We start from the raw sequence: 11,932 nt of genomic DNA on the forward strand, positions 1-11,932 counted from the left end.
TATAAGTATCCATGCAATTGTCCATAATTGTATCCAATATTTTTTCTTATATTGCATATGTTTACTGAGGATTTGGTTTCCGTTGCTTCAGTCATACACGCACACCTTTGATTAGATAGGCAAAGTCTAGAACAACCAAGTTTTCTAAGCCGTGACCCTACTATCTCTGTATAGAGGAGGGGGGTTGTTATTGTTGTTCTTATTATTAGTTGTGTGTCTGCGCTGTTGTAAATTTCCAAACTCCAAACCATCGGGCCTAGTACCAAGTTTCGAGCTAACATGGTTCAGTCGGTAGGGTGTCTGACTGCCACGTGGGAGACCCGGGTTCAACTCCAGGGCTCGATGATCTAAGGGTGGGAATTCTTCCAATCTTGTACCTGCATAAAGATGTTCATCCAACATCTAATGAAGTGAGGGCATCCCTGTGGAGAGGGGAGGGGAGTTATGCGGGCCAGAGAATGGTGCTGATCAATTCACCTTCACAAATGGTAGAGATCGTAAATGTGTGAGGTCCAGGCCTCGCCTTAGGCGTAGCGGTAACGTTGTCGCCTTGTAATTAAGAGGACCTGAGTTCGATATCCGGCGGAGGCACATTGCGCAGTGGTTGGAATCCCACTTTAAACTGCAGATCCAGTCCCGATTAGCCTATATATGCATAAAGTGGACTTAACACTCAATGTGGGGGCCCTACCTCCACTCTCCCTCCCTACATGATTTCATGACATTACACTATGAGTACTGTGTAAAATTACCTTTACATTACCTTTATACTTACATATATGTATATATACAAACAGTGGAATATAATTAGACAAAAATATGAAGGAATTCATATTACTCCCTTTGGTTCAGAAGGATAAAAAGAGTTTTTTTAAACTTTCATGTTCGGAGGAACTTATTGTTGCTGGCTTAATCCTTCGCTGGTTTCATCCTCATACTTCACAAAAGATAAGTAAACGAATGTAGTGATGGACAATTTGTTGCGTAAGAAAGAAAAAAACTCATACCCTCGATACCTCCACTTCAAAATGATTTTATGCTCAGTTCAAGGCCAAACGATACAGTCGAAAATTTACAAATAAATAAGCTCCATAAGTTAATCCAATAAATAGATCCAGGTACGGCAGTCCTAGAATTGCTTTAATCTAGGCCGCATCGGACGTTGTAGAATTGGTCGCAAACCAGGTACTGCTGATGGAACAGCGTCCCGTTGGGACACAGGAAGCTACGGACAACACGTCCCTGGCACAAGTGGAACGCCTGAAACGAGACACAAAGGGAATTGGTGTCCTAAGTCTCCACATGAGAAAGATTTGAAGAAGTGAAATGTGGAAGCGAAAAGTGAGAGAACAGAGAAGGTAGAGGAAGAAACAGTTCAAGACAGACTAACCACCAAGAGAGAGCCAAAGATGGAGAGAGAATGTTTTTTTAGAAAAGAAGTAGGAAATGAAGTGTTAGCAAAATTGTAGAAATCGGAAGTAACCAATAACCATTGCAAGAAAACAAAAAAATAATTGTATTTTTTGGAAAATGATTCAGTTAATCAAACTCTGTATCATATACTCTGTCCCCGGTATCTCTGGAGCGAGCGAACGAAAGCAAGTCTGACGCGAGAGGGAACGGGATTCTGTGGAGGGGGAAGCGACTTCAGTACTTCATCGCTCTGGCCGCTCGATTTCTCCCCTCTTCTTTGCCGCTTGCTGGCGTTGCTCCACAGATTCCTTGGACAGAGTATAGTTGTACTCAAGGTTCGGTAAGAGGAAACAAGATAGGCGATAGTAAACAGTATCCCAAGCATAGAGGAAGAAGAAATTAGGAAGATACACAGATACAATAAGATGAGTATGATGGACTAATATTTCGTATGTATTCTATCGAGTGGCAGGGGGAGGGTTGGTGGGGGTCATAACCACCTTTGGTCCAGTATTCCTTTAAAAAAGAACCTCGGAGATAGGAAAAGATGGCAAAATGAGGGCCGACTATAAAAAAAAAAGTATATGCAACCCCCTCCCTTTCGTAAATCCTGGGCACGCCACTGCTTCTATCTACTAACACGTTTGTAGGTGTGGTAGTTATAAAAGTATATTTTCCTTCACTTCATCATTTTAGTATTCGGAAGGTTCCAAGTCGGGGATGTAGGAAGGGTTAAGATATTTCCACTTCATCTGTTTCAGTTTTTTTTCCTGCATTTCTACTATTGCGTTACCATGAAGTTGTATTAAAGTGTCACACTTAGTACAGTATCGCACGGTAAAGTTAGAAGATGTGAAGAATGGCTCCATACGCAAACTAAAATTTTCTATGAGTGTTTGTGGTTGTGTGCTGCTTACAGTCCGATCACTCAAACTAGACTAGAGGGGACCGAATAGCATGACGTGGTGTGATCACGTAATATGACCATAATGCGACTTTTCCACGGACAACTGTGGGGTATCGTTTTACGTACTATGCAGATGCAAAAGATGAAAAATGAGTACAGGAAATCGCGCACAAAAATCTCATTTTATGATATCAGTTGGTTTCTTTGTCATATGTAATGAACTCATTAGAGATTATATGTATGCTTGTACGTAACAGCCACTTCTCGTGTATTCAGGCAACGTTGTAACTTGTTCACGGTGGCGTGCCTAGGGTTTTCGAAAGAGAGGGTTACGTATACGTTTTTTAGTAGTGAGCCCTCATTTTGCCATCTTTTTCTGCCTTGGACGTTCTCTTTTTTCAATACTGGGCCAAAGGGGGAGGGCTATGAACCCCCATCAACCCTCCCTTGGGCACGGTACTGTTCACACATACACATTTTACACCCACAATACGATGTGCGCACGGTGTAGTAAAATTGTCACCACTCCCTACGGACTTTCAATTCTAACACTGGACTAAAGTCGGTGACACTGGTTTCTTGCTTTACCCCTCCCCTTCCGCCCTGACACGACTCGGCCTGACGTGATTGGTTGCTATGTGGACGTGTTTCCCACACGTCACAGGAAGTCTTTCTAGTAGCCAGTCAGAAAAGCCTATTCTGTCAAGGTAACCAAGCGCAACTGCAGAGTTGCCAGCTGCAACTTTTGTTTCGAACACTCACTCTATAAAACATCTCTCATCAGACATACAGGAGCTATGTATACCTAACAAAGAAGTACTTACTTGGCATTCAGCTTCAGTGTCAGCATAAAGACCCCATTCGCGTCCACCACAAGAGAACGACGTTCTAGGAACCTTCGAGTACGTAGGGTGTAGTGGCGGGTCGTGGGGGAGATGCAGTGGGAGGTACGGATTCTCTGGGAGCTCGTCCAGATTTTGACTTAGGACTACAGCTACCAGAAAAGCTGGAAAAGAAATTAAACGTTAATAATGGTAAAAATCAGAAATTTCATGTGTCAATGTAACTTATGAGAGCATGGATATGGGGTACTAGGATGAGTAAATTCTTGAGGACAAAGAAGGAACATTCTTAGGCGAGATAGTAAACTTCGTGTCTATCAATCAGTTGTACGTACTATGATGATAAACTGTATCCAGATACATGCAGATGATGTGCTAAATAACTAAACACAATTGATTCGAAAATCCATTCATTGTCAATCTCTTACAGTCATTGTTACCACATTGTTAGATTAAGGGGGAGGGGGGAAACTCCTCGAAACGTCTGAACATAATTCATGAAGAATATAGTAATGATTATTAATCCTTGTTTATATTAGTGCTTCGTGCAGTTTAAGTCTATACCTAATGTAAAATCTATATTAGCTACTACGGCATTTATAAGCTAAATCGATTTGAGGAAAAGAAACATCAACAAAGCAAGAACATTTGGAATAATGTTCACTGAATGTGAATAAAATAACGAATGCAATGTACTTTAACTTAATTTACAAAAGTCAACTCATAACATCAACACAATTTGATTATTGTTTCCTTGTTTTAATTGTGTATAACTTAAATAACGTTACACATTATATTGTGAAGGGGTTCCATAGTATCTAAAGCATAAAGTGGTAGTCCTTGAAGAAAATAAATAACAACATTGTCCTTGAATCTTAAGCTACGCTGTGTGAAATAGACTGCAATGTAATCACATACTCTCGCCAACGAAGTTCCCGGGTTCGAATTCCGGCCTGGGCACGTGTTATTTGTGAGTGTCTCTTCATCTACTCGTCACTGATCCCTATCGTCGCGATCAGCCAAAAGTGGCAGAAAACAACGCTAAATGACAAATATGCAAATACATATTAATTTGCCGACAACCATAATGTAAGAAATTATATCGCAATACGCTCCATAGAAATATAAGCTTGATTGGAGAATGTTTGAAACATTCAGTATTTCAACATAAACACTTGGTTGAAATGGCAGAACAAGAATCTTGAGAATGCATCTTCAAACATGGTTAGAATCAATAAGTATTCTGACATGTGTAGTGCAAATAAAACGAGAGTCTCTTACCTGTTGCAAGCAAAAACTTCATGTTGACTTCGACTCGTGCGGGCGCCTCTGGTGGTTGGCTCGAAAATGGATCTGTGTCAGTTTTTGCGCCGGCCTCGCAGTCAGCATCTTACAATCTCTTTCTCTTCGCAGAGTGAATACCGTACTTAACCCTGGAATGATGTCAGACCTGACCCCGACAATACCTGTCAAGGAGATAGCTTGGAATGGTAGGTGCCCCAGAGCACACACTGATCTTGAGGATATCTCGCTTTCTCCTCCGACAGTGCGACGTGTGCTGTTTTCAGGATTCTTGTCTAAGCCAAGTTTGTTCCACTCACTTGTGGAAATTTGGATTATAAAGGAAAGACAAAATAATATTTGCTTCCAATTGAAATACATTAAACTGCAATTACGGGATATTAGCTTGTAATCGGCGAATTGATGTTAAAATCTTAGTTCCAGTGGTGACGCTAGGAAGAGCGCGGGTAAAGTTCGAGTCCTGATTCTAACACCACTTTACTTCAAAGGAAGTCCGGTCTGCTTACTTCTCGATCCTTTATGTCAAAGATGCCCAACTGTCGTTCGATTTAGGACTTAAACTATAAACCATCCACGGCAATGCCGTACGCAGGACTTTTTCGAAGGGAGCTGGAAATGCAAGCCCCGCTTTAGTCGGAAGCATTTTCTTTAACATTTTTACTAGCATAAATGCTACATAAATACTTCAAAAAATCTTATAGCAGATATTATTTTACTGAAGCAACTCATGTAACATTTCGGTTAGGTTTTTACGATTACAATGTATAATATACAGCACGAGTTATACGATATATGGTTAGTGGACGATGTTCACAATTGAAACAACTAAAATATTCTCCCATATGTGTAAGGTTATAAAGTATGTATTTATACCGCGTTTGTTACAACCTGTTCCACTTCCCGCGCTAGCTGATCGCTGGCTTTTCTAGCATAAGCCACGCGACGTTGCTGCTGCAGACCGGGTGAACTCCGTGCTGGCGAAAGCCAAAGCCAGGCAGCAAATTAAAATACGCAACGTGGCAACAGCGTCTACGTAAGCTCCTCTCTTCTGGCTTCCATTCGCTCCTCGCTGCCCAGCGGACGACTGTTTCCTCGTTTCTCATTGTCACCGAAACTGTCGAGCGATCGCTTGCGCGGGAAACGGGACAGGTTCTAACAAACGTGGTTGTTTGCGTTTGCTGCCCGGTAGGACCCTCATTGTCTCCCTGGAATGGATGGTATCACCATAGAGCTGAGTTCACCGCGATATTCTTAAGGTGTAAAGAAAATGAAGGCACTTACTACAACTATAACGTTATATTAATAATAAATATGTACACATGACACGTAATTACACTGTCCTGCACTCCTGCCTCAGTAAACTGTTTATGTGAAATTGGAAGCCGGTGTTACAATAACACGCCACTAGTTCTTCACTGAATGATATCAGCACTGTAATGTTCCTGTGAAACTGAACTACATATCACTGCACTTCACTGATATGCTGAATGAAACGTAGCCACGTTAGGCTTACGTATTTGATGAATATCCGCAACGCGGTGACTCGGCTGTTGCCGGAGTGACTTCTGCACGAACACTGGCGGAAGTAAGCTTCCGCGCAAAGATGGCGGCAACTAGGCACCGCACCCGATATGAACTGGCCAATGGGAGTGCAGGTTTCTTAAAGCACTGGATATACACAAAATAAGCAATTGGTTATATAGAAACAAATGCATAGCAAAATGAGCAAGAGAAAAGTTCTGTTATTTGCGAATACAAGAATATATAAAAAGATATATCGTGGTTAGTTTCTAGAGATAATTCTCCAACATACTCCCCCCCGTTGGAATGTTCACATCCAACCTAACACTAGGGGATATATTGTCAATGCTTTAGCTCATGGAGCGTCTTCTTCCCAATGTGGTAAAGGCACAATTTTGCTTAATGCTCTCTTGTAGACTCCGTCTCTAGTACGAACGGTGACTACGCGCACTAGGTTATCCCTTCCCGGAAACACTTCTTGGATGACGCCGACTCTCCACGAGAGTGGTGGAAGATTGTCCTCTTTCAATAGCACTGGTGTGCCAGGCTTCAAATTCGACTGAACGGCTGTCCATTTCTGTCGCTGCTGCAGACTATGCAGGTAGTCCTGAGACCACTTGCTCCACACTCGCTGCTGGAACTGCTGTATGCGCTGCCATCTGGATAATCTGTTGGCAGTCAGATCTGTAATGTTTGGTTCAGGAAATGAGGTTAGAGGACCTCCAATAAGAAAATGACCAGGGGTAATGTAGCTGAATTCATCATGAGAATCAGGGAGTGTGGAAAGAGGACGGGAGTTGAGGCAGGCCTCTATTTGGCATAGCAGAGTTACTAGTTCTTCGTATGTTAGCACGGCGTTTCCTGCTACTCTGCGGAGATGGTATTTCATAGACTTCACTGCACTTTCAAAAATCCCGCCAAATGATGGACTGCGTGGTGGAGAATACTTCCATTGGAAATTCTCTTCTGCTGCAAATCTGTTGATGTCCTTGTTGAACTCTTGTGATTGAAAGAGTTTACGTAATTCCTGCAATTCATTTTTAGCACCATGGAACGTGGTAGCATTGTCGCTAAAAATACTTGCACACTTTCCTCTTCTCGCGGTGAAGCGTAGTAGAGCTGCGATGAAGGCTTGCGATGTCAAGTCTGAGACAATCTCTAGATGAATTGCCCTTGTGGCAAGACAAGTAAAAACTGCAATGTAGCATTTTCTTGAGGATCTGCTTCTTGCGGCTCCGGTCTTGATGTGGTATGGCCCTGCGTAATCAACGCCTATGTGATGGAATGCCTTGCTGGGTCTCACTCTACTGGAGGGTAACTGCCCCATCAGCTGCTGGGCGGCTGAAGCCTTCAAACGATAGCATATGTTGCACTGGTGAATGATCTGTCGTATGCGAGGTATCCAGTATTTCTCACGAAGTGATGATATGAGAAGCTGTGGACCAGCATGTATAAGTCTCTTGTGTTCTGATGATATCAGAATTTTCGCGAAATGGCTCTTCGGATGAAGAATAATTTGATGTTTGCTTTGAAACTCCAATTCACTGTTTTCCAATCTTCCTCCGACACGAATTACTTTTTCATTGTCGAGAAATGGATGAAGGTTCCTCAAAATGCTTTTGTTGTGTACTTGCTGCTTGTCAGACAAATCCTTGATTTCCTGAGAGAAGAATGCACGTTGTGTTATCTTGATGCAAGCAAGTGTGGCGCCTTGAATTTCAAAGGTGGTAAGGTCTTCACTCCTTTTCTCTCTTGAGTTTCTGCAATTGCTGATGAACCTTTTGCAGAGTGACATTACTCTCAGTAGCTTGGATAAACTTGAATATCTAGATATGATTTCTTCTTCAGTTGTTACATGAGTGACCAATGTGGTAGCTGCTACCTTACGCTGCTCTGGAATAGTGTTGTCGTCTGGATGGAATGCTAAACTGGATGATGGCCAGTGTGTCTCGTCTTCTTGGAGCCAGGTGGGTCCGTGCCACCAAAGTTGAAGTGATCTGATAGTTCTTGCATCGACTCCTCGTGAGATCAGATCTGCAGGATTGTCTTTTGATGGAATGTGCTTCCAATCACTGACTTGTGTGAGTTCCTGTACCATAGCAACTCGGTTGGCAACAAAAAGTTTCCATTTACTGGCTGGTGACGCCAGCCAAGCTAGGACGATTTTTGAGTCGGTCCATAGGTGAATGGTGTCTATACATAGACGCAGTATGGGCAATGCTTTGTGTACCAGTTTGGCTAGTAGAACTGCCGCACATAATTCCAAACGTGGAAGAGTGGTTCTCTTCACCGGAGCCACCTTGGACTTTGAACACAATAAGTTCACACTTATGTGACCCTCTGAATCAATTGATCTTACGAAGAGAACACTGCCATAGTTTCTCTCTGATGCATCAGAGAAACCGTGAATTTGAACTTTATGGATGTCTCCTGGAGCCAAAACGAACCGTGTACTTTTACTTCGTTAATACATGTGAGCTGCGAATGAAGACGACGCCATGTTTTCTGCAAATCTATAGGAAGCGGATCATCCCATCCTACATTGTGGAGCCATAACTGCTGCAGGAATGACTTGTATGTTATCACCACTGGCGATATTAGTTCGATTGGATCGAACACTTGTGCAATTATGCTGGCAACTTGGCGCTTTGTGAAGATTTTCAGCGAGCCTACATCCACTGTTGTGGCGACCTTGCTGTCCATAAGAAATTCGTCCGTGGATGGGCGCCATGAAATTCCCAATGTTTTTGTGCCTTCTGTGTCGAATTGCACTAGATCCTGTACTGCCTTCAATTCTTCTGGAATAGATTGCAACACTGCCTTGCTATTGGAGCACCATTTACGTAGATTGAATCCTCCCTTCCGGAGTAATTCTGTGAGACTTTCACGCAGCTTTATTGCACCTTCAATGCAATGATTTCCTCCCAGAAAATCGTCAACGTAGAAGTCATGTGTCAAGACATGAGTGGCTACTATGAAATTTGATGATTCATCTTCTGCCAACTGCTTGAGGCATCTTGTGGCCAAGAATGAACTTGAAGTTAATCCATAAGTGACTGTGTTCAAACTGTAAACATGGATCGGTTCGTCACGTGATGCTCTCCATAAGATGCATTGAAGTGGTCTGTCTTCTAAATTCATGTTAATTTGCCTATACTTTTTAGCCGTGTCTGCTGTCAGTGCGATTTTGTGTCTACGAAACCTGAGTAGGATTGAAAACAATTCTTCTTGTATCGTGGGACCAATCATCTGTATACTGTTCAACGATTCCCCCGTAGTTGTGGGCGAGCTTCCATCAAAAACCACTCTTAAACGTGTAGTTTTGCTTGATTCCTTGATCACACAGTGATGTGGAATGTAGTACCTTGTCTCCTTGTCTCTGGATACATCTTCCAATGTCCCAATTGGTTGCATGTGTTTGAGTTGTTGGTACTCGACCATGAATTCTGTGTACTCTCTTTTCAATTCCATGTTCCGATCAAGTCTTCTTTCTAATTGGTTAAATCGTGAAATCGCTGTTTGCAGAGAATCCCCAAGAACGGACCTGTCCTTCTTCAAGGGTAGCTTGACTGTGTATCGACCTTCTCGATCACGAGATGTAGTTTCCTGGAAATGTTTTTCACAGGTGATTTCTTCTGGCGAAGACAACTTATCATGGAATTCCTCCAAATCCCAAAATCTCTGTAAATGGAAATTGACTGTATCTTCTGTGCGAACAAAGAATGACTTCGAAGGTCCGTTCGTAGATGGTGCATTGGGAATCCTTCCTGCTACAATCCATCCAAATTCAGTGTTTTGCAACGCTGGATAGTTTCCTGTTCTTGAAAGTTTTTCTGGCTTGAGAATCGTGTAGAACACATCTGCAGACAGAAGTAGGTCAATGTTGCCAGGTGTATGGAAGCTAGGATCTGCTAAATGTATGCCACTCGGAATTCCCTACGTGGAAGTTTCGAGCCTCTGCGCTGGCATCGAACCTGTGATGTTTGGCAAGATGGAACAAGATATATCCATGGTGAATCCACTTATGCTGGATTTAATCTGCGTCTCCATGGTGTGAAAGGCTTGCACTGTAGCTTCATTTATCCCTTGGATTGTAATTCGGCGTTTTTGTTTCTTGATACGTAGCTGCTGAGCAAGATGTTCTGTCATAATATTACTCTGCGAGGCTCCATCCAAACGTGCACGACATGGGAGCCACTCGCCGTATGCGTTCTTGATTTTTATGACTGCTGTGGCTAGGAGAACTTGCGAAGTTTCTCTGTTCTTGACAGAACAATATGTTGCTTTAGTCTGGACATCATTATCCTGAAAACGAGTATCATCGCCTACTGCCGATTTACTTCTGGATTTACTGGACTGCTTCTGTGTTTGACGTTCTCTGCTGTTCTTATCTTCATGAAGAAGGGAATTATGTTTCTCGCCGCAATGCTTGCAAGATCCTGCCTTGCATCCTGACCTAAATCCCTGGTGATCTGACTGTCCAAGACAATTGAAACAGATCTGGTTTTCTCGAAGAAATTTGTACTTCTGAGCTATAGTAGCTGCTTTGAAAGAACTGCACGCAAACAGCGGATGCTTATTATTCTTCATAGTATCCTTGCAATACAGGCATGAAGGAGACACAGTAGAAACATACGATCTTGAAGGAGAAGGATGCGCAGGTTTGTGACTTTGTTGTTTGGTGTTGCCACTAAACTGTGGTTTGAATGTTGATTTTTCATTGGAAATTGGTTTGAATTTCTCTAAAGCCTTGGTTCTGTGCTCTAGAAATTGAAACAAACTGTCAAGAGTGGTGAATTCAGAATCATTCACTTCTAATTCAAAAGCCTTTCGTGTGGTGGCATCAAGCTGAGAGGTAAGATGTTGAACTAACACTATATCTGATAGTGAACTATCTCCTGCTAATAATTTTAACGCTGAGATGGAACTGATAGCTGTGTTTGTGAACGATCGCAACTCTTCTGCGTTTTCTCTCGACACTGGTTTTATATGCAAAATATCATTGACGTGTGAAGCAGCTATGAGACGCTTGTTGTCAAAACGCTCTTGGAGTTGTTTCCACGCTACACCGTAGTTGGATGCTGTAATTGGTATGCTTTCAATGATTTGCAATGCCTCACCCTTCAGTGCGACACGTAAATACTGGAATTTCTGAATATCTGAAATATCCGAATTATCATGTATGAGCGAAGAAAATGTGTCTTTGAATGATACCCATTGGGTGTAATTTCCACTGAAATGTGGAAGCTCTATTAATGGCAACTTGACTTGAGACTTGCACGAAGCCCTGTGTTCATTTTCCGCGCCGTCTGTATTTGAATGATTTCCCTCAATTAATGTTAGCATCTGCGACTTGAGATCGAAATATGAAAGTTCGATTGTCTCTCGAACTGCCGTGTGTTCATCGTCTGTGGCTTCAAATTCAATGCAATCCTGAATTTCTTCTAGCTTGGGCCATAATGTGTTCAGTTGCTCCAGCCGAACCTTGATCTGTTGAACGTTCGGCGCCTCTGGATCAACACTGCTAATATACGACTGCAATCTCGTTATTTGCCCCCTGTAGGCGGCACGTTGCTTTAGAAGATGTGCTAAGTCTGCCATGCCTCAAGGTGGGAGGGACAAGCAATGCGTATTGAAATGAAAGGAAAAAGTGAGGAAATATTGAACCAAACACTGTTGTACTCACCGATCTGGCATTCACTGGACCATCTGGGCATCTGAAATCCTGGTTAGGCTGCAACACTGCGGGTAGTCGTTGACACTGACGAATACTGAAACAGCTGATTCACGGTTGTTATGGTGATGTCACGTCTGCAAATAACTCAGCGACATACCACGGGTGGATGACGTCATGTCACTGGTCGCCGACTGTTCCTCACACAGCAGGAGGGGAGAAGGGAGCGGAGTGTGAAACGTCACTGACAAGCGAACAGCGAGAGCGTTCTCG

At 42.7% G+C, this 11,932-nt stretch overlaps 1 protein-coding gene across 1 annotated transcript; it reads right to left on the reverse strand.

Moving 5' to 3' along the window:
* Positions 1–1,017: 1,017 nt before the first annotated feature.
* LOC146004297 (U-scoloptoxin(01)-Cw1a-like) lies at positions 1,018–4,524 on the reverse strand. Its single transcript, XM_083143017.1, has 3 exons — positions 4,444–4,524; positions 3,145–3,326; positions 1,018–1,260 (listed from the first exon to the last, which is right to left on the reverse strand). The coding sequence occupies exons 1-3, from the start codon at positions 4,463–4,465 to the stop codon at positions 1,141–1,143; spliced, it is 324 nt and encodes a 107-aa protein (XP_082999143.1). The 5' UTR covers positions 4,466–4,524; the 3' UTR covers positions 1,018–1,140.
* Positions 4,525–11,932: the final 7,408 nt, after the last annotated feature.

This window comes from Lepisma saccharinum, chromosome 21, assembly GCF_977018435.1.
Source record: "Lepisma saccharinum chromosome 21, izLepSacc3.1, whole genome shotgun sequence".
Taxonomy (NCBI): domain Eukaryota; kingdom Metazoa; phylum Arthropoda; class Insecta; order Zygentoma; family Lepismatidae; genus Lepisma; species Lepisma saccharinum.